Here is a 24,019-nt window from a genome sequence, read left to right as displayed (position 1 = left end):
CCATCATATGTTCTTCCTGTAGGATTCTAGGACCCTCTGGATCCTTCCATTTCCCTATTTTCCCATGCTTCTCTCACCTAGAGTCCCAATAGGATGTCCTCCCCTCTGTCCCACTTTCCTGGTAAGTGAAGACTTTCATGGGACATATCCCTTGGGCTAATGTCCAGATATAAGTGAGTATATACCATTTGACTCTTTCTGCTTCTGGGTTAACTCACTCATTATGATCATTTCTAGTTTAATCTGTTTGTCCACAAATTTCAGAAATTCCTTGTTTTTAATAGCTGAGTAGTAAGCTACATCAATATTAATTAAATAATACATGTGATAAAATTCTTTTTGTTTGTTTGGTTGTTTTTTTTTTCCAGACAGGGTTTCTTTGTGTAACAGCTCTGGCTGTCCTAGCCTTGAACTCATGGAGATCCACCTGTCTCTGCCTCCCATGTGCTGGAATTAAAGGCATGTGCCCTCACTGTCCAGTGATAAAATATCTTTAAAAGACAGAATGTTGGTTCAGATGACTTTAAAATATGTCTTCTTTGGGTCTGGTGTCACTAACTGACATAAATAAAATTTACAGACAGAAAGAGACCATGTGTGCTCCACTCATACACAGATCCCAGATTGTCAAGGTCACCCAGGCAGAGTCAGGAAATGGAACAGTTGTTGCCAGGCTTTGAGGAGCAGGTGACAGGACCCATGTTTCATTGAGTACAAAGTTTCAGTTGGGTGAGAGTGAAAAGTTTCTGCAATAAATTACAGTGGCAGTTGCCCACCAATCGGGATGTATTTAGTGACAGGCATGGTAAAGATGGTAAAATTTACATATACTTAGCCACAGTGAATGAATTTTAGAAAAGAATCATGCTTTAGAAAAAGTTATTATTGCTTTTTTTTTTTTTTAAAGCCTGGGTCTCTCTATGTTGACTGACGCTGCCTCCAGATTTGTGTGATTAAAGCGGCACGTGCCACCACCGTGCCAGGTGTTCTTTGTTTGTTTTGGTTTTGTTTTTCATTTGGGCATAATCATGCTGGAAGTAATAGACATGGTATGAGAATGAGACAGAATGATGTAAAGCTGAATCTCGGGAAATTCCCTTGAGAAAAGGCGACGCATAGCTGGGGAAGCCAACAGGGACAATACCTCTGTGCTCTTCTTCAAGGAAAGGCCAAAGAGTCTACAGTTGTTCGTAGCTTAGGCATTGTCCCCCAAGCATCACTATAGTACTAGAAGATGTGCTTCTTGGAGGCTTAGGTCTGTTCTCAAGGGGCCAAAGAGACGGCTCAGTGCTTAAGCACACACACGGCTCTTGCAGAGGATCTGAGTTTGGTTCCCAGCTCACAATGGCCAGTTCCAAAAGACTCAGCAGGCTCTTCTGGCCTGCAAGGACACCTGTGCACATGTGGCATGTACAAACATGAATAGACACATATGCACTTAAATGCACAGTTAAAAAAAACTTAAAGAAAGGTCTGTTCTCCATCACTGCACAATAATACTTTCACAGAAACACTTATGGAGGCATCTATCCACGGCGAGAAAGAGGTTTTGGACAGACTGGCAACAGTGCGTGTGCTACCCATCCCCAGTGCCCAGTCACTGGCAAATAGAGACACAAAGCTCCGTGCATCACCACTGTATGAAGAAAATACTCAGAGGCATTTCATTGTGCCAACATACGTGCCAGTGCCAGGGGGTGTGTGCAGCCAACAGTGGCACATACTTCAAAGCGGAAGTCTCTGGAAAGGCTCCATTTCGGTGCAGTAAAAGTTCATCTGAGGCTTGACCCGTGCAGACTGGGAGAGCGTTTGTCTCCAAGTCCACCTTTTGCAAAGGATCAGGTTCAATTATTAAGGGTGGGAAAATAATAATGTGCAAACAGGAGTTCAAAACTGTCAGTCAATCCATCTCAAAGCTGAACCATTTCTCAAGGCTCAGGTAGTTGGCTGAATGTGCCTGAGAGAAGGCTAGACTAACAGGCATGATTAATGCGTGAGTCTCAGACCGAATCATGAGTAACTCTGAAAGCACTCACAAGAAAACGACCTTCAGCTCCTATTGGGTGAAGGGTAGCCATGGATGTCCCAGCTCCACAGCAGTGCTCAGATGGGCTTAGAGAAGCCCACTGACTGTTAGGCACCCCTGCCAGGCTCAAGCATGCCTACCGCTGTTTCAGGCAATATGCTCATCCGGACTCAGGGTTTTCTTTTCTGAGAACATCTCAAGGCAAAGAAGGATGCGCCAGTGTCTTTATTGTCCCATACAAGTCACTTTACCTGGGTCCCAGCGGTGTAGACGGTCAGCATAATACATACAAATACCTATCTGCATGAGTGGATGAAAGATCAGGGCTTAGAACTATACCACAGGTGCAGACAAGACTTTGCAGAAACCTGAACGCTAAAAGCTGTTTATCAAAGAATGTGAGGCATTTTCCACAGACTCGGTCATAAGGCCTTGAAGTTCTGACAAGGAAGAAGCATTTACATGCTTGGAAGGGTAACATGCAAAACTTATAAGGTCTTACTGGTTTTCTGTCCTTCAGTTTCTGTGATGAATACATGTTAAATAAAAGTGCATACAATACAGCTCACTCCATCCCCTTCATAGTTGGTGAACAGCAATATTGCCTTTCTTGTGATTCTAAATGTGGGGCTCAGCTGACAAGGGGTGATTGTTGCCAGGCCTGAGTATCTGCGTTCAATCCTTGGTATCCACATGCTGGAAGGAGAGAATTATTCCAACAAAGTGCCCTCTGACTCCCCCAGTGTCCTAAGTGTGTGCTTCTCGGTCCCTATAAGTTAATATAATAGAAATAAAATAAAATGAGTGTAATTGTAATCACACATTTGTTAAATGTGTACAGAGCAACAATGAAAATACAGATTAAGCTTTTAAAGGCCATCAAGCATATTGTTTACATGATTGTGTCTGTTTTAAAGTTTACATGCTATTTTTTAATGTTGTATGCGTGAAAAAAAATACTGAAGGTAAAAGTTCCTGAAACTTAATTGGGAAAAAATGTAGAGCACTTGATGGATTTTTTCCCCCATGATTTGTACAAGTTTCTTTCTTTTCTTTTCTTTTCTTCTTCTTTTTTAAACAGATGGTTCAAATACATAAAGCAGAATGTCGAAATTAAAAGCAGATTCTTAAGAAAAGTAACGGAGCTCTCAGAAATCCTTCAGATGAAAGCAGGACAGGGTGGAACAGTAGAGTCTCTCGCTGCCAGGGTTTCAGGACAACTCACGTTTCTTCGGTGAACCTCTGCTACAGGGGTAATTGACTCTTTGCAGGAATTCATATGCTTACCCCAGAGAAAGGGTTTCTCTGTGCAGTACATGTTGACCTTGACCTCTCAGCAATTCCCTTGCTTCGGCTACCACAGAAGGAATTAGTGATTCCTTTGAAATACTTGGTCAGGTTAACAGGTTATGTGGGCCCATCCACCCGGGTGTCAATTTGAGACACTAAAACTGGGGTACAAATTATGTAAAATTAATTAATACAATTAATTCCCCTCTCTTCGAAACTGAGGGAAAAACATCCAACACATCTCACTGCTGGATCAATAAATCAGGCCTGAGAAACAGGCAGGACACCCTCTCCACCCTGGACTTAGGGCCAACGATCCTGAAGTGAAACCTGAACGGGGCTGGGAGGTAGCATATTCCCGCAGGCATTGAGGACACTAACTTTAGCCAGAGTTCACGTGGGCGTCTCTCCGCGTGTGCCTGAGAGGGACGCTAGGGGCTGGAGATTGTTTGGGACGCTCCGGGCGGCGCAATGCTCACAGTGGGCCAGGAGGGGAACCCGTCACGCTGGGAACAGTGCTACGGAGCAGTGCTGGGTGCAGGGAGCATAGTGCGCACGGCGGGGACCGGGCGGGGACCGGGCGGGGACAGCGAGGGGCGGGGAGCGCGGAGGAGGGTCGGCCCGAGAGCTGCAGCCCGGCCCGCGTGCGCTCGGCACAGGGGGCGGGTTTCCCTGCGGGCCGGAGTCGCCGCGGGGCGCCGCCGACTAAGTGAGCTTCACTGTTCCACCCACCCCCCCGCCACCCCCCACGGCCCGCGAGTGGCGCTGCCGGGAGACTGAGCTCTGCGGTGCGGCCCGTAGCCTCGCCACCCCCACGGTGCGAACGAGCGACGATGAGCTCCGGTGACAGCGCTCTGAGCCTCCGCCCGGCCTCGGGGCAGCTGCACTGAGCCCGGCGCGCGGGGCCCGGTCCTCCGCGCTCCCCAGCGCTCCCCGGCGTTCGCAGTGTCTCCCCCTTCACCCGCCGCAGCTAGCGGCCACCGCGCCTGGGCCATGGGGCTGCCCACTCTGGAGTTCAGCGATTCGTACTTGGACAGTCCGGATTTCAGGGAGCGACTGCAATGTCACGAGATCGAGCTGGAGAGAACCAACAAGTTCATCAAAGAGCTGCTGAAGGACGGCTCTCTGCTCATCGGGGCGCTGAGGAGTGAGTGACGGGCCCCTGGGTGTGCAAGGCCCCTTAGGGTGCGGGACCCTGGTTGGGAAGCCCCGGACCGAGCTTCTTTTGTTTGAATGGATTGGGGACAAAAGCTGAAGGGCTCCCCTGCTGGTGGCCAACAAAGTCTGTTCCGATTTACTTCCCTGGCAACCCCGGGAAAGCAAAAGTTCCCCCAAACAGCCCTTCACAGTCAATTTTTGAGGCTCGTCGCTGAAAAACGTGTTGGGGATTTTCACTTTTGTTTGTCTAAAGTTTCGGTGCCTGGTTGTTTTATTTATTTATTTATTTTATTTTTATCGTTTTGATTTTCTTTTAAAAGTCCTGGAGAGAGCCAGGCGGGCATGGTTGGCGCGCGCGCGCCTGTAATCCCTGCTCTGGGGAGGCGGAGGCAGGAGGAAAGCAAAGACTTTGAGGCTTCCTGAGTTACAAAAGAAAGGTCGCGTTAGCCAGGGCAACAGAGTGCGACCCTGTTTCAAAAGAAACAAAACCAACGAACCAAACAAACAAACAAAACTCCTCCTGGGGAGAAGTGCAATCAGGGTTTTCGGACTTAAAGTGAAGCTAGCGAACTGAGTAATATTTTAGAAAAATAATTTCATACAACAGTGACTCGTCATTGATTTGACTTTTAAAAAAATAGTCGTTGCAGTTTGGCGGCTGGTAAGCTGTTTAGATACGGTAGTGGTAACAGTGGATTTTTTAAACTCGAGTTTTCTGTGCATATTAAACTTTGGCCTGTGCGCCCTGTGTGCCGTGTGTGGTGCTGGTCATAGGTGAGAGAGTTCAATCAAACCTCTCATAGATGTGAGTAGCTCGACCCTGCCTCCTTCCCCACACTCCTCCCGGCAGTATAGTTTTCCCTCTTTTCTTCTCCAGAATTTCCCCCTTTTGATTAATTATTACAATTTAAGATTTTCTCAACTCAAACTTTCTCATGCCGAGAACCAAAGGAACCACCACACGCTGAAGCTTAACCGTTGCCTTCCCCAGAATCCACTTGTGTATTCTGAGGTGAAACACTTTGCTCTTTGACCTCTGGTTGAACAGTGGGCGGAGAAGCCGCAGGACCAAAAAAAAAAAAAAAAAAAAACCAAAAAAAAAAACAAACAAACAAAAAAACGGGGTGTGTGTGTGCTGTAATTGCACAGGTGGAGTGCCCATTGTCAATTAATTGGGATTTGAGACCGCTATGATAATGATTATTTACTCTGGTTTGTGAAGCTCCGGCTTCTTTGCAGTTCTTTGAGCTGTGGTCCACACAATGGGAACTCTGTATCTGGTTTGAAGTCGTGGTTGAGTCTCAGAACCTTACTGAACCGAGGGAGCAGGCTACCCCTCCCAGAGGCCACCGCTTTTCCCTGTGCCATGCCAGGCTGACTCACGCTGCGGCTGTCAGGTGCTCTGCACTTGGTGTTTCACACATTTGAAAATATTTCCTGACTTGTATGTTATTTCACTGGTGATGTTACACACTTCGTTGGGATTCTTCAGTCAAGCTTTATAAAGATCGTGTGTTTCAGGGCTGCTCTGGCAAACATACGAGGGAAGTGTTGAGAGTGTCATGTCCTGGTGGGTACCAGGAATGCCCAACCTCTTGATATTCTCACCTGAAAACACACTGCTCTGCATCGCCAGCTACCCTAGGATGAAAGCAGCCTGTGGGCTGGCCCTAGGCTGCACACACTGAGACCCTGCCTTGTCAATTCGGCCTTATGCCCTTGGATATATAAACTTCCCAGATGGCTTTCTGATGACAGGGTATTACTGTACCTAACACACAGCTATTACTCTTGTTCATTGCGGAAGAAATGCTTTATTTATTACGAAAAAAAAATTCTTAGGACTGGTTAGATGGCTCGGTGAGTAAACGTCCTTGTCCGTGCCTAGCAGGCAAGCCTGACACCCTGGGCTCATTCTCTGGAGCCTGTGGGGGAAGGAGACTTCATCTGATCACAACTGAATGCCAACACACACACACACACACACACACACACACACACACACACACGTACCCCAGTGTCAGCTGTGAAATGGGGATCCTTGACGGCACTGGGGTGGGGGTCCTGCTTTTTGCTCACCAATACACTCTTGGCAGTGGAGGGGACTCCAGGCTGGGCTAGCTGCTGGATGCCTGCCCTCCGAGGATGTAGGATAAGACTACCCTGTTGGAAGGTTTTGAAGTTGGCTTGGTGCGTTCCCAGGCCCACTGAGAGAGCCCTGCTCCTCCAGTCTGACCCTCCTGACTACCAATCTGAGGAGGTCTTCAATTAGTAGTTTTAATAGTTATATCCATGGTTCATTTCAGGACTTTAAAATTAAATTTGTTGTTTCACTAATAACAATTTTCTAAGATAACCTTGTTTAACTAATGACATCCTGTCTGGTTTTTATTCTTAATAATGTAGTGAATGTATGTGCATGCATCCTTGTATTTGTTTGTTTGAGGCAAAGCCTTTTGTAGCCCAGGCTGCCCTTGCACTCTCTATTTTCCTGATTCTACCTCGAATCCTGGGTCTATTGGCACGTCACCCTACACACATTCTGCATGCATTCCTTTGGTTTATATGTGCATGTCTGTCTCAATAAAACTACACATGTCCCTTGACCCAAGTAACCCAACTAAGTCACTTTTCTCCTTCCCCCACAGGCTACAGATAGTTATATCTTGTGGACTTTTTGTTGTTGTTGATGTTTCTTTGTATTTGGCTGAGCCTGGCCTTGAACTCAAAACCCAGTAGCTTCAGCTTCCTGAGTTCTGGGGTCACAGCATTGTACTGATTTACTGAACTGAATCAGATGCAAACTTCATCCTATGTGTAAGAGTGTTGGCCTGCTAGCATGTGTGTGCCCATGTGGACTTATTACCTACAAAGGCCACAAGAAGGTGTCGGGCTCCCTGGGACTGAAGTTATAGGCAGTTGTGAAACTCCATGTGGGTCCTCAGGCTGTCTGGAAGAGCAGCTGGTGCACTCTCTCGCTCTCTCTCTCTCTTAATTTTTTGAGATGAGGTCTCACTGTGTTGCCCAGCTCAAACACCTCAACTTGATTGATCTTCTTGGCATCAGTTTCCAGAGTTGTTGTTGGCCTGACAGGCTAACATGATTACACACACACACACACACACACACACACACACACACACACACACACACGATACCTAACATTTTCCAGACTGAATTATGGCATTCCAGTTTTGTACCCACTCTGAGGAAAAGGATGATGGCTTAGAATGTTGGTCTTGATTTGCGTTCAAATTTCTAGTATGATAGCTGTCAAGCAGCTACAGATCTTGCTGTGATTATCTGTTTATTCCATCACACACCTTGTGTCTATAAGTGATAGTTGATAATGTTCTTGATAACAGTGACTCAAGTGTGGTTCACCCTGTGTGACTCAAAATCTCCACCCTTATCAAATATTACGCTAGGTGAACTTTATTCTTTTATCAGGTTTCAGTCTTAAAGACTTTTTTTTTTCTGAGACAGAGTTTCTCTGCATAGCTTTGGCTGTCCTGGACTAGATTTGTAGACCAGGCTGGCCTTGAACTCACAGGGATCCACGTGCCTCTGCCTCCCTGAGTGTTGGGATTAAAGGCGTGCACCACCACTCCCAGCTTAAGTCTTAAAGACTTTTACTTATTTTTTCTTAAGAATCACATGTGATGAAATATTTAAGAATTATTCTCTCATACCGCATATTATTATTTTTTTTGTCTATACTTTGAGTTTAAAGGATCCATGAGAGGGAAAAAAATTAAGTAAACTCTGCAGAAAGAGAAGTGGGTGGCTGTAGAGAGAGAATGGAATTGAAAACAAGTGTGCAATCTCAACTGTTCTAACTGTAAAGGAAAGAGATGCATGCTTTTTAAAGTCAGGGGCTCTCACTCACTGGAATTCACCAGGGGGAATTCATCCTCCTGTTTCTGTCTTCCCAGTGTTGTGACTGAACAGACACAGCAGCATGCCCAGGAATTTTTCTTCTTTCTCTTTTCTGTCTTTCTTTCTTTTTCATTTGACACAGGATTTTTTTCTGTGTAGCTTTTGCTATCCTGGACTCACCTTGTAGACCAGGCTGTCCTTGAACTCACAAAAATCTGCCTGTCTCTGCCTCCCTGAGTGATGGATTACAGGCGTGGGCCACCTTTAACTTGCCCAGCTTTGGGCTTTGTTTTTGTTTTTATGCAGGTTCTGTGATGGAACTCTGTTGGTCATGCATACATGGAAAGTGGTTACTGCGCAAGCCAGTGTCCCTGCCCAGTTTTTGTCAATGAAAATCAATCAGGCAATAATCCAAATACATGCAGCTTTCTATATCTGTAGGCTTGCTGTGTATACAGCTGGGGTGGGAGGGATCAAAAGAGACAGAGAAAACTGTTTACACACTTTCTTTATTATTTATCATTTTCTTGGTCATTTTTTTCCCATTGCTGTGAAGAGACACCATATCCAAGGCAACTCTTACGAAAGGAAGCATTTACCTGAGGGCTGGCATACAGTTTCAGGGGATTAGTCCATGGTCACAATGGCAGGAAGAAGAAAGGCATGATGCTGGAGCAGTAGGCAAGAGCTTTACATCCTGGTCTGCAGGAGGGGGAATTTGGAACCTCAAAGCCAGCCCTTAGTGGCACACCTCTTCTAACAAGGCTACACCTCCCATATCTTCCCGGACAATTCCCAATTCAGTGGGGGACCTAACGTTCAAACATAGGAGTGTATGGGGACCATTCTCCTTCTAACCGCCACGTCATTTCCCCAAAGCAATATAGTGCAACAGGTCACTGCAGTAGGGACTGGAAGTGGTCCAGAGATGAAGCAGTGTGGGTGAGCTGTGTGTGGGTGCTACACAGATACTATGCCCTTTACACAGGCTATATTCTTGGATTTCGGTGGCTCTGGATGTCTTGGACCCATCCCTGTGGATACTGAAATAAGATGATAGGCAGACCTGGTGATAGAGCTCCATTAGTGTTCATCCCTGCAGCGTTCATCCCTGCAGCATCAGGGCCAGCCTTTCTCTATTCTAGCTTTCTTCTCAGTAGCTTATGCTGGCTATTTTGTTTGCTGTTAAGAGCTTCCCAAACCTGCATGCTTGGGGGTTCTTTGAAAAGGACTAACTATAGTGGAGTCTCACATACATTCAACTATTTATTATGATTATTACATACATGTGTGATGGCTAATGCTGGTTGCCAGTTTGCCCAGACTGGGAAGGGGGAGCCTCAGTTGAGGGTTTGTCTCCACAGGTGTGGCCTGTAGAGATGTCTTGATTGGCTAATTGATGGATGAGGGCCCAGCCCACTGTGGACAGTCATTACTCAGAGCTGTAGGAAAGGTAGGTGTGAGGCGGAGCTAGTAAGCAGTGCTTCTTCATGGTTTTGCTTCAGTGTCTTCCCTCGCTTTCCTCAGTGACAAATGTGACCCGGTCATATAAACCCACAAAATCCTCTCCTTCCCAAGTTACTTTTACTCATGTTGTGAATCCCAACAATGCAATTTAGGGCACTATGTAAATGTGAAGCTATTTCTGCATATTACGTTCATACTATTGTAAAAGCAAGCGAGCTTAAAATTTTAATGTACACCGTATTGAAAAGCCAACACAGATGTCGTCGATTCTTTTTGTTAATTGGCCTAAGGCTGTTTCTTTGCTGAAGCTCATTTCCCTCTCACAGGGACTGCTGAGAGCACCTGGTGGCCTTTGTTGATGCTTTTCCCTGTGGGGACTCCTTGGTGCTGGTGCCTGAGGGCGGCCTTCCCTCAAAGGCTCCTGTCACTCACTGAACATATCGCCTGTCTTCTAGAGGCTGAGGCTTCTGACACTAGTAACCCATAGCCCCAAGAAGCAGCCTGGCACTTATTCCAGTGGTTGGGGCAGGGCATATGCTGATGCTGTAGATTATGCCTAGTGCAGTTCTATGTAGGTATCTCCCCTCTCAGACGCAGCCCCCAGTGTGAAGTTCACTGCTGCCCAGGCATTTAGGATCTGGAATGGGGCAGGTGTTAAAGGTCCAAGAAAACCCAGTGTCAGAAAACAGCCCGGATTATCTTAGAAAGGAAGCTGGTACAAGGGCTTGCACCCGGCATCCCAGCGCTTGGGAAGGGCAGGCAGGATGGTGAGGAAGGACTCCATGGCTTGACTTGATAACTTGTCTATGCAGCAACTTGGAGGCCATCCTGGGCTACATGAGACCCATCTAAAACAACAACGGTCACACAAAGAACTGTGGCAGGAAAGATTGTGTACCCTGCCTCCCATTCGTTTCTCAAACTCAGCTTTGTTCTGCACACGGACCTTTTCTAAGCCCGTCTCTTCTTGGTGTCCTCGGGACTAGCTTTGCATTCAGAAGTTTTGGAGGTGCAGGGAAAGACTTAAGTAAAGAGAGGAAAGGAAAGTTTAGAACATTTGAGAGGCCTTCCATGTTTCCTCCTGTTCATAAGGGCATTCATTAGCAGACTCCTGGCAAGTGTTACCTGAGGCTGATCCTGGTACTGAACTTGTGTTTGGACTGTCTTTAGCTGTCTGCAGCACTGCTTATGTGCTGTGTATTCCATGGAGGTGGTTTTGCTTGTTGGACTGGGTGGCCGAGTCAAAATTGTGGATGTGTAATTACTGCAGCCATTCGTCTGTTCCTTACGGTGCTCAGAAGCCGAGGCAAATGAGCAGACGCCTCTCCAAGGAGCTGTAATTAATTGTAGGAGCTGGATTCAGACTGTGGTTCTTTCAGGTCGTTTTGCGGACTTCTTCCTCTGGAAGGCAACTGTACCTGTGCTAATTTCCATGGGTGCCATGTGCTCATCGGAGTGGAGCTGAGCCAGCCTGGCTTGTTGCATGTTCTACAGGAGCTCAGTGGGCTCTCTGGAAGGGCGCCTGTTTCTCCTGATTTCCTTTGCAGCAGGTGCTCACTGAGGCATTCTTCTGGGTAGGAAGGTCAGAAAAATGGGTTGCAGTTGCACAGAAGAACCGTGTGTGTGTGTGTGTGTGTGTGTGTGTGTGTGTGTGTGTGTGTGTGTGTGTGTGTGTGTGTGTAGGAAGAAGACCTTAGCAGTAACTACTGCATGCAGGGCCTCCAGTCACTAGGGCAAGGGAGTTCTGAGAGTGCAGAACATTCAGGAACCATTTAACTCTGAGTCACTAAAAAGCTGCTGTCAGAAACACTCTTCCAACCATCATTGTTTCTAAGACTGCAGTGTTAATTGGGCTAAAGGTGATGTTTAGGGTTATGTAACATGAAAGGAAACAAGTTTACATTTACTACTGTTGTGGTGACAAGTATAAGGCTATTAAAGTTTATGCATTTATGTGGAAAGTGCTAATCTTTCCGCCTCCAAGATTCCTAAGTAGAAATAGGAGATTTAAGAAATTGGAATATAGCTGGGCATGGTGGCACAGACCTTTTAATCTCAACACTCGGGAGGCAGACACAGGAGGATCCCTGTGAGTTCTAGGCCAGCCTGGTCTACAAAGCGAGTTCAGGACAGCCAAAGCTGCACAGAGAAACCTTGTCTGGAAAACCCAGGGGAGGGGGAAAGGAACATCACACTGCATCGAGTAAATATTATGCAACACTGAAATGCTTATGATGGATGGATAGGAAAGGGAGAACAGAAGTGACACTTGAATTTCTTTCATGAATCTGGTATCTTGGCAGAACTCTGACTACAGCATCAGCCATGTGTGCTGCTTGAATCTCAGTTCTGCCCATCTTAGCTTCCAGGCACTGACGTGTCTCATGTCCCCACCTGCACCCGACATAGTCTGCTTACAGCTCTGCCAGTTTTTCCCTTTCCTTGGGCCTGCCCAACATCTGCCCTGAATCTAATGATCCTCACAGTGTGTCCCAGTGGACCACTGCCAAGTACCTGGTCAGGTAGGTCAGGGAACTCCACCTTCATCTTTCATACCAGCCAAGCTCTGAGTTATGATGGCTGGCTTCTGTACAATCTTGCAACTCACATAAAACATAAAACTGGTTCATTCTAGTAGCCCCTGCCCCGAAACAACGGAAAGGGGGTGACATGATAGTAGGACAGTCACTGAATGGAATTATTTGTGGTAGTTCCAACAATTGAGATGCTGAGACAGGAAGATCAGGAGTTTAAGGTATTCCTTGGCTACTTAGTGAGTTTGATGCCAACCTGAAGTATGTGAGACCCTGTTTCGAAGAAGAAGAAGAAGAAGAAGAAGGAGGAGGAGGAGGAGGAGGAGGAGGAGGAGGAGGAGGAGGACAATGAAGAAGAAGAGTTACATTATGTATTTGGCCAGGTGAACATAAAGTAAAATAATAACGATGATGATGATGATGATGTTTTGTGTGCATGTGTGTGCCCTCCTATGCCATGTGTGGAGACCGGAGGATAACTTTGTGGAGTTGATTCTCTCCTTCATTTACCTGGGACCCAGGGACAGACAGTAGGCTGCCAGGGTTACACAGCAAGAACCTCCATCTGCGGAGCAATCTCCCACGCTGAGATTTAAACTTTAGTTGAGCTATTTCCAGGATACATCTAATTGAATGTGGCTAACTAGAACACTCTTACTTACAGCATCTGACTTCACTGTCCAGAATCCAGTTATCAAAACTTGCTGTGGTAGTACATTAAAAACAGACTGGCATCCTCAGGAAAGGGGATTGTGAATTCAGGCTATCCTGGGCTATTAAGCTGGATCTTGTTTGGAAAGCAAATAATATCCTGTGAGAACACTGAAACCAGAGTTATGGTGGAACCTATACACACAGCAGTGTGTAAAGAGCATGTGTTGATTTAGGACATGTCATCTGTGCAGCAGTAAGACTCAAACAGGCTGCTCATGGGGCTGGGATTTTTGTTTTTGTTTGTTTGTTTTTTCAATTTTTTTTCCTTTTTGCAGAGGTATGAATGCCTACTAGAAAATAAGGCCTGATTTTATATGTTTTGCATCCCTGAGTAGAAATGACATTTTAGATTATAATGGATGTGCTAGGAGGGACAAGAACCATGCGTCTTATGAACACAGTTGAACAGTTTGAGGATGATAGATTTTTTTTTCATTTTTTTCTCCTTTATTAATTTATTCTTGTTACATCTCAATGGTTATCCCATCCCTTGTATCCTCCCATTCTTCCCTCCCTCCCATTTTCCCCTTATTCCCCTCCCCTATGACTGTTCCTGAGGGGGATTACCTCCCCCTGTATATGTTCATAGGGTATCCAGTCTCTTCTTGGTAACCTGCTGTCCTTCCTCTGAGTGCCACCGGGTCTCCCCCTCCAGGGGACATGGTCAAAGGTGAGGCACCAGAGTACGTGAGAAAGTTATATCCCACTCTCCACTCTACTGTGGAGAGTGTTCTGTCCATTGTCTAGATCTGGGTAGGGGTTTAAGGTTTACCGCCTGTATTGTCCTTGGCTGGTGCCTTAGTTTGAGCGGGACCCCTGTGCCCAAATCTGCCTATCATAATGTTCTACTTGTAGGCTTCTAGGACCTTCTGGATCCTTCTACTTTAGATTTTTTTTTTCAATTTTAACTTTTAGATCAGATATTAAGAGTATTTTAAGTCATGGGAAATCATAACATTTTAATGCACTTTGCTTATCTGATTTGTTTAATTTTCTTGAGAGTATCTCATTAGTGATTTTAAGTGATGATCACACCTTGCACTTCTCAAGGAGCTAGGTGAGCAGTTTCTCTACACTTCATGGGCCATGATGAGATGACCTACAGATGAAAGGAGTTTTTCCCACATAGGTTACTGTATGAAGGTAAGATGGTGGCTTAGAAAATAACTTTTCCAGGTGTGTATGAGAGTCACAGATGGACTGTGAATGATGGTGACTTTGTTTGAGATAGTTTCTCTGTGTAGCCCTGGTTGTCCAAGAACTCATTCTGTAGTCCAGCCTCTCCTTGAACTCAGAAATCCTCTAGTTTCTGCCCTCCAAGTGCTGGAATTAGCTGGGATAAAGGGTGTATACCATCATGCCTGGCTGATATTGCCTTTTGAGGTCATGCTGGTAGTTATTAGTGGGAGAAGGCAGCGATAAAATGGGTAGGGTGTCATGGGCTAGGCAAGAGCAGGAATTGATGGGGAAAAGACACTGAGTTTGGAATCAGAGAGGAAGATGGCTGTGGCTCAGTGTGAAGATTGAGCAAAGGCATGACCCAAGGGAGAGACATCAAAGCCACCATGAGGGGATGGTTGAATGGCCACTGTTTTTGTATATAGTTGTGGGTTTGATTTCAAAGGATGATCAGGCATGAGAGAACGTGGGTTGATGAGCAGGATGTCTAGCCCTTGGAGGCAGCATGTGAAGAGATGTGCTTTAGGGGGTAAAGAAAGAGAATATATAATATATCATGATGGAGGAAAATCAGGAAAGGTCCAGATGGCTGATGAATTTTGTCTCAGATGGTCAAGTTGAGACCATGTTGGGTACTTTTCTTTTCTTCTCAATACTCACTATCTATCCATCATCTATTTGCCGTCTATTTAATCTAGATTCTTCTATTTATCTGTCTATGTATCTATCTCTATTCTACTCTATTTATCTCTCTATTTAAACAAGATATTACTATATAGCTCATATAATGACCTTGAATTCACTAGGTAGTCCAGGCTAGTATCAAATTCAGGGCAATCCTTCCTGTTTAGCCTCATGAGTACTGTTGTTACATGCGCGAGCCACCATTCCTGGCTCCTGGTAATCCCTTCATTCCTTACATTACAGTTTTGTGGCTGTTTGTGGCTGGCTGAGTCATATTTTATGACACAACCACTTACAGGAAGGTGAAACTAGGAGATTTTAGCCATTAGGTGATCTCTTCACAGGGCGGCTTCAAGTTGTAGCTTCAAGTTGCCTCTGCTTGAGACTGTGCTTTGAACTTCAGTCAGGGTGTATGCTAGCTCAAGGTAACCTAGTTTACCCAAGTCATCTGAATTGCAGGGGCCATGGAAACTGAAAAGGACACCTTCTAACTAGATGAGACTACTAGGTGAGGGAGAAGAACACCAACCCATCTACAAAAACTTTCATCCTAAACTTACCCCGTTATGCAGGGATAAAGATAGAATGGATAGAGCAGAGATTGAGGGAATGTCCAACCAATGCCTGGCCCAACCCGAGTCACGCCCAATGGAAGAGAGCCAACCCCTGACTATTAATGATAAGAGTATATGCTTGCAGACAGGAGCCTGTCAGAGTTGTCCTCAGAGACTCCACCCAGCAGTGGTTTGAAACAGGTACTGAGACTCACAGCCAAACACTGGGCAAAACATAGGAACTCAAGTGGAAAAGTTGGGGGGAAGTATAAAAGGACCTAGAGGTGACAAGAGCTCCCTAAGAAGACCAACACGGCCAACTAACTAGGGCCCAGAGAGGCCTGTGGAGTCCGAAGCACCAAGCAAGGACCATGCATGGACTGGACCTAGGTCCTCTACATAAATGTAGCCATGGGCAGCTCATGGTAGGTTTCTTAGTAAGGAGAGCAAGGGTTGCCTCTGACGTGGACTCTATTGCCTGTTTTTTGTTGACTTCCCCCTGATGAGACTGCCTTGCTAGGCCGCAGGCAAAGAGGACAGACTCAGTGCTGATGAGACTTCATGAGCTGGGGTGGGTTTGGGGGGGCTCTCCTTTTCTGAGGAATAAGGGAGAGAGAAAGGAGGTGGGACTGGGAGGAGAGGAGGGAGGGTGCTACGACTGGGGTGTAAAGTGAATAAATAAATAAATGAACAATAAAAAAGATTCAGGGACTGCTTGCTTTTCAGGTGAGCTTAGCAATGTCACTCACAGGGATTCAGGGATAATAGCGTGTCATCTCTGATCATCAGAACATCTTCGCCCTTGGTAGGTGCACAGAAGATGCAGCGTTAACAGGATGATGAGTTTAATAAAAAGAGACTGGGCTTTGGAGTGAGTGAAGTGCCTTCCCAGGCCCACACCTGTCATTTGTAGCTGTGGGCATATCCCGTGCTTCTCTGGTGACTTTGTCAACTCTGGAGTAGTTAATAACATCCATTTCACATGCCTATTTCTTTGTATTTGATATATTTAAACATTTTTAAATTTATATAATGCGCATGGGTATTTTGCCTGCATAAGTGTCTGAGCACTGCATGTGAAAATGTCTGTTGCCATCAGAGGCCAGGAGAAGGATCAGATGGTTGTCAACCACCTTTTGGATGTTGGGAATTGAACCTGGGTCCTTGGGAGAAGCAGCTAGGGCTCCTAACTGCTGAGCTGTCTCTCCAGGCCTTTACTAGATCCTTGACTTTGCAGAACGTCTCATGCAATGATTGACACTTGTCTTCAGTGTTAATTTTCTCACCTCTTCCCCTCCAGCTAACGTTGATACTAGGAAGTGAATGTGTTTATTACATGACCAGATTTATGGAGATTGTGTCCATCTAATCTCTGGAGGTGCTGAAGCCAGTGGTTGTCATCAGACCACTTAATAGTGGGACTGATTCCAAAACTCTTATGGGAAGAAAAATCATTGACGAATAACTAGAGTACTACAGACTGCAATGAGATAGATTAGATTAGGCTTTTTAGGAAATTGTTATTTGTATGCTGGGGATATGACTCAGTTGGTGGAGGCCTTCCCCAGGATGCAGGAAGCCTGGGGCAATTCAGTTCGAGGCACCACATAGACTGGTTGTGGTAGTGCATGCCTCTTGTGGTTAAGTTACCAATATGGCCTAATAATCTTTATTATTAGGCCTATAATTATTATTATGGTAGCATTTGCCAATCTGCTAGCAATCAATCATACAGACACCTGTTATGTTTTAAAATAGCCTTAGTTAATTTGTGGCAGGGCAGATATTAATCCCCTAAACTACTTCCCATAGTGGGGCAGGTATGGGATCCCTGTCCCAATCCCATGCCATCTGCTTCTAGTAATTTCTGTCAATCTACCTTCTATTCATAATCCCATATACTTGCTAATGGTCTTCATCTGGGCGAAATCCTCCATCCACGCTGCTGGCCATGTGCTTCTCCTCCACATAACACATGGTGGCCTGCCTTCTTCCTCTCTCTCCTCCAGTCTCCTCTCTTCCCAGGATTCTCTCTGTCTCCCCCAGCTGGGGAACTTTAGTCACACCTATCCCATTTGCCCTGCTCAGGTGTGATGGCCTTTTATTGGTCAAACAGGTTAGGCTCTTAGGCAAGATTAGCATCAAAATACATCAGACCCACCTCCTACACATTCCTGTTTGCCTGTACTTGGGACACGGAGCTAGGAAGATCAGAGGCTCAAGGCTTTATAGTAAGTTTGAGAACAGCCTGGAATATAAGAAACTGTATCTCAAACAGGAAAGAAGGAAGGAAGAAAGGAAGGAAGGAAGGAAGAAAGAAAGGAAGGAAGGAAGGAAAGAAGGAAGGAAGGAAGGAAGGAAGAAATTAACATTAGGATTAGAGACCCTTCTGTTGGGCCAGTGGGATGGTGAAAGTCTGATGAATTTACCTCAGTCCTCAGAATCCACAGAGTAAGGAGAGAATGAATTTCTCAAAATCATCTCTGACTGACACATGGCGTGCTGTGACATATGCATACCTACATTCAAGGACAAATAGCACACATGAGCGTGTGCGTATACACACACACACACACACAAACACACACACACACACACACCTCAGTAAAAGGAATCTTTAATTTGTTTGTTTGTTTTTGTGTTTTGAGACAGGCTTTCTCTTGTGTAGTCTTGGCTGTCCTGCAACTCACTCTGTAGATCAGGCTGGCCTCGAACTCCCTGAGTGCTGGGAGTGAGTCACCACATCTGGATAATAAAAGAATACTTTGTTCAGCAATGACAATATTGTGTAGTGGCTCAGACATACGGGACATTGCTACAAAAGTAAAATTGTACAAATGATTATGATTTGTTGTTAAAATGCTGTTTTGCCATTTTGAAGAATTTTTTTTTGAGACAGGTTTTCTCTGTGTAATAGTGCTGGTTATCCTGGACTCGCTTTGTAGACCAAGCTGGCCTCAAACTCACAGTGATCCACCTGTCCCTGCCTTTCAAGTGCTGGTGGACTGTTTCTGGTTTTGTTTTTGTTTTTTTAAGGATAAGGTCTTACTACGTAGCTTTGGCTAACTTTTTATATAGACTAGACTGTCCTCAAACTCATAGAGATCCACCTATTTCTGCCTTCTGAGAGCTAAGAGTAAAGGTATGTGCCACAACACCCAGCTCAAAGGACTGATTTTTAATTTTAGGGGCTGTGTTCTTTAAATGACATTCATTTTTAAAAATAGTTTTCCTGAGGCATAACTTACTGCTATGAAGCTTCCTCTATTGAAAATTCAGTGATTGTTTTTTATATACTTAGAGTTGTGCCTCCATTCCACTATTTTTAGAATATTTTTATTACCCATAGTCAGCTCTCCTGTCTCATATTTTGATAAAATAATACTGCTATTAAAAGGCTCCAAAAATAATTTCTTCTAGGCTTTTCTATGATGCTAAACTTTATTTCATTTTAATTTAACCTTTCATGTCAAAATGGAGACATTTTAAATACAATATGCATAAATAAATTATAGTACATAGTATATTCACAGCATTATATTAAATATTTTCATTGCACTGGGACATCTTTTGATGGTGTACTTATTATCGTTGAAAGTCGACAAACTGAAGGTGCTTTTTACCTATAAATAATTTAAAACAGTCTACATATGAAATGTAAAGGGAACCAGAGCAGGCTGACTTTATGTAAAGCAACATCTGCAGTTGGCTCGAGTTCGCCAAAAGGAAATTGGATCATGTATCCGCTATGTGATTGAATAAGACTTTCATCTTGTGAAGAATTCCTTCTGTAAGGCCTGCACTTGTCTGTCTTTTTTGAAGGAAGCCTGTGGTGTGCATGCAGTGATGAGGAGTTTAAGAAGCGCTGATGTGCTGGGGTGCTGGGGTGCTGGGGCGTAACCACAGCTTTTGCAGCCGTTCACAGCCTCCTTAGCTCCCGCACTCAGGCTGCTGGTTTTCATATGGCCATCAGCTGGCCTCAGTCCCTGCAGAGCCCTTTTTTCCCCCTAAGTAAATAGTGGTTTTTAAAAAAAGATTTATTCATTTATTTTTTTATGTCTGAATGTTTTGCCTGTGCGTATACCTATTCACCCAAAGCCTAGTGAATCTGAGGTGTTGGTGGTAGCACCTGCCTTATGTCACACCTTGGTTCTGAACACTCAAACAACATAGGATGCACTGCATATGCCCTCATGCAGAACACACCAAGACCACAACCTGCAACCCCTCCACTCAGACTGCCCTATGCTCGGTTTTGTAGAGATTTTTCTCTGTTCTTATAGAAACATAAAGACTTCATCATCATCATCATCATCATCATCATCATCAACAACAACAACATCAATCATCATCATCATCATCTTTGGTTTTTCAAGATAGGGTTTCTCTGTGTATCCTTGGCTGTCTTGGATTAAAGGTGTGAGCCACCACACCCAGCAGAGGCTTAATTATTGAAAGGACTGATTTTTAACATTCTCTCACCATCATTTTTCAGAATGAATAACATTAGTATATATTTGGAATCTGTAGTGTCAAAATGATTGGTTTTTAAAAGTTGTTGTTTAGGCTGGAGAGGTGGCTTAGTGAAACAAACTGCTGTTTGTTTCAGAGGATCTCAGTTCGGTTCCCAGTACGCACATCAGGTGGCTTTCAACTGCGTGCAACTCTCTCGCTCCAGCAGTTCTGTAGCCTTATGGCCTCCATGTGTACCACACATGTGAGGCAGAAACCCACATACACAGACAGACAGACAGACACACACACACACACACATACACACTTAAAAAGAATACAAATAAATCTCCAAATAGATGGCAGGGCTTTCAGCCATTTTAATAGCCACAGCATCTCTGTGTACTGGCTGTAATGACCTGTGTATAGTTTAGGAAGTGGTCCCAATCTGTGTACTTTTATTTACTTAGAATTGAAAATTATTAAAAATGGCAAGCAAGTGCTATTAAAATTTACTAAATTTATTATTTACCTATTAAACAAGTTTTGTGATCTAAATTTGAGAGGAAAAGTAAGGTATAGAATTGTTTACTCGTTATTGTCATTACACGAGGCAAAAAAAAAATGCTCATAAAAACACAGTGAAATGTACTGAACAGAAATTCTGTGTGGCTCTCTTATGCCCTTACTCCCTTCCCTTCTACTCTCTCTGGGTTACCCCTTCTTCTTTCCTTTGCCCCCCTCCCCATGCTCACTTAATAAACCTCATATAATCTAAAAAAAATGCTGTGTGTAGATATATGGGGGTGAGGGGTGGGAGTTGGTGTTGTTCCCTTGTAAGAAGATAGGGAGACCTAGTGGGGGGCTGAGGCACATGTTGGAAAGTGCTCATTACCTTTCTGTCAAAGCCTTGCACTATAGTTCTCTGATATGTGCACATGTGTGTGTGTGTGTGTGTGTGTGTGTGTGTGTGTGTGTGTGTGTGCATGCCCTCGCGATTGCTGCGACAGAATATGCAACAAAGCAATTGAAGGAAGGAGTGTCATGAAACCAGCCACGTTGTGTCCACAGTCAGGACCCAGCCTGATGGATGCTGCTCAGCCGGCTTCTCTTTTCATAATGTTGGGGGACCCACACCTGTAGAAGGGTGCTACCTACGTACAGGTGACTCACTTCAATTAAACTTCTTTGGCAACACACTCACAGACATGCCAGAGCTTTGTTTCTAACTGAGTCTAAGTTCTGTAAGTTGGTAATTAAGATTAGCGTTATTGGGGCTGGAGAGAGATGGCCAAGAGCCCTTGCTGTTCTTGAAGAGGACCCGGGTTCGATTCCCAGCATCCATACGGAGGCTCATGGTCATCTACAACTGCAATGTCAGGGGATTTGATGCCTTCTTCTGGCCTTTACTTGCATCTGACATGCTTGTAGTCTAGACACATACACACACACACATATGCAGTTAAAACATCCACATACATAAAATAATAATAAATACATGTGAGATAGTTTAACAGTCATTGTGTGTGTTTATACATGAACATTTTATATGTGTATACATTTTAACAGGCAGGACTAATCATCACAGTATGTGTGTATACTTGTACATGCGTGTCTTTTGTGTGTATATATGTACACACATGTGTATATATTTGCGCGCGCGCGTGTGTGTGTGTGTGTGTAGGAGGGCCATATGAACTTCAGAGTTCTAGCATGTAACTGGGACTCAGTCTGGGAGAATCATGGAGAAACACAGCTTTCAGTCTTTCCTCTTTGATCTCTAAATAGGAAGTTTCTCTGTAAACTATTTGCTAGCAACTTTCATTTTGAATCTTGACGTACCTTGCCTTCTTGCCTTTCCACCTCCAATTTCTGGCTATACAATAGACTTTTTCTATTTATCCAATTCTGTCTGAGCAATGCTTTTAGTTCTTTAGAAATAACATCAAGGCAATCCTAAAAATAAATATCCAGGCCTGGTCTGTTTTATTTGGCTGTGGTAAGCATACAGTTTTTATGGGCCAATTAATTATCCCAGGTGTTCCATGAAAATATACCTAGTGTCCCTAATGAGGCTTCTTCTGAAGTGTCAGTTTGAGTCGTAAGCATGTTGAGAATATACCTCTGGCACGGAGCACTTCATGAGCTTAATTTATTTTGCAAGTTTTAGTGTCTAGAACGGATTCCAGTGTCTGTGGAGATCCCTCACAGGAAGACAGCACGTTATTACCTTGAGGTGACATTGCTCAGGCAGATGAATCAGAGTTGACCTGCGAGAGCACGTCTATGGGGTCAGGAGCTGGCTTGTACTCCCTCTCAGGACTTGGCTTCGCCTGGCTGCTTTGAAAGTGGACCTTGACGTGGACCATGTCCTCAGCCCCTGGGGAACTTGTAATTCCCTCTGAGTTTACAACTTGGGTTTGGGGTAGCTGTCTTTGCAACATAGATACACTCCAGTTAAGCCTGGTCACTTATTATACCATTATTGGCCAGCAGATCACGTCAGCAGACGAGAACGCTAACCTTGGCTCAGACTTCACAGGTGTGTCTTTGGCTCACGTTGTCAGTCCTTATGATTGCTCTGATGTTTTGGGGGCTCAGGATAGACCACTGAGGTGGGGAGTAAATAAATGGTGTAGGAAACTGTTTAGTGCTTGACAGCTGGAAAACAGAGAGACAGAGAAAGGGCGGGCAGGGTCCCTATAGTTCCTTAGTGCACCCTACAGTGACTAGACCTCTAAAGCTTTTATCACCTCCCACGTGTGCTGGGATGAACGTTAATTTGCTCTTTCTTTAATTTATGTTGAATATCTCTTGGAAAAAATTGTTTTCAAGACAGAGACCTCTGTAGCCTTGGCTGTCCTAGACTCACTCTGTAGCCTGATCTCCCAGCCTCTGCCTGCCCAAGTGCTGGGATTACTGGCATGCGCCACCACACCTGGCTCCATCGCTTGGATATTTTAAGGAATTTATCCAAGAGGAATTTGGTATAATAAAACATCAGTTATTTATTAGTTATTTAGAGGATCTGCAAAAATTGTTCCCTTGGAAGGACTGCTGTTGTCTGCTATTTTGTCCTTTGTGTGCCACACTTCGCTGAGTTCTGTTTACTTAGCAGATCCACAGGCCTGTGTTTTTCATGTGGCTTGATTTTCATCATATCTATCAATCATCTCTTCTAACCGAATTATTATACCACAGTGTATCTTCTGCTTTTTTTTTTTCATAAAAAAATAAATAAATTAAGGCAAGACTTTTGAACTTGGCCTTGTCTGGCCCTCTGAGCAGATATGGTTTTCTAATATGGTCTCCATATCCCGACTTACTTTCTGCTGTTTAAATCAGGAGTCAGTACAGTGGGGAGAATGATGCAAAGATGTCTGGAAACCTGTTTTTGTGAGAATGGAATCTTTTTAGCAGATCTTCCCAATGGGTCTTGAGACGATGAAACAATTTGTTAAAAATCGACACACCTGTAAAGTCGTTTCTAAAGTGGCCCGAGGTAGAAAGATTATGGTTGGTGAGATTTTTATAGCCCTGCTTCTGCTAAACTTTACTGACCATTTCAGAGGACTAACGGTGAATTCAACTGTTAGGCTCACTTTTCTGTCAGGCAAAAGTGCGAGCGTGCGCGTGTGTGTTAGTGCAGAGACCTCAGTTTCATCTACAGTAGCCATTCCCACTCTGTCTTCCAGACTCAAAAGATGGTTTCATTTTCCTTCCACTTCTGTCAGGAAATAAAAACAAGGCAGAGGGACTTTATTCCCTGAAGCTGTCCAGTTCCTCCTGCTACCAAGGTCCAGCTATCAAAGTACTGAGGTCCAGCAATCAAAAGCCCCTGTTGCCTCACCTAATGAATGTGCCCAATCAATATTAAATACTCATTCTAACATGGAGCCCCCCCCCCACCCCCTTTCCATTTGTAAATCTGCCTTTGCCTACGGGCCACATCTGTCTCCTCAGTGTCCAGAGGAGGTGTCCTTTGTCCCTCCAGGGCACACACCCTTTACCCCTCTCCCTTGCTCCTTTCCCCTTCTCCCTAGCCCGTCCATCCTCTTATTCACTGCCCTTTGTCCCTCTTG

General features: G+C 44.7%; 1 protein-coding gene across 2 annotated transcripts in view; it reads left to right on the top strand.

Annotated features, from left to right (window-relative positions):
• The first annotated feature begins 3,895 nt into the window (after positions 1 to 3,895).
• The window catches only part of ARHGAP42 (Rho GTPase activating protein 42), a 234,145-nt gene continuing 214,021 nt past the window's right edge, over positions 3,896 to 24,019 (top strand). For both annotated transcript variants that reach the window (XM_084783140.1, XM_084783139.1), the window contains exon 1: positions 3,896 to 4,463. In XM_084783140.1, the coding sequence (XP_084639266.1) occupies positions 4,310 to 4,463 (154 nt within the window). In that variant the 5' untranslated portion in view covers positions 3,896 to 4,309. The remainder of the gene's footprint in view (positions 4,464 to 24,019) is intronic.

The sequence above is a fragment of the Acomys minous genome (genome assembly GCF_964271855.1).
Source record: "Acomys minous genome assembly, chromosome: 5".
Taxonomy (NCBI): Eukaryota; Metazoa; Chordata; class Mammalia; order Rodentia; family Muridae; genus Acomys; species Acomys minous.
The sequence above is the reverse complement of the archived record's forward strand: the minus strand, read 5'-3'. Positions and strand labels throughout refer to the sequence as shown.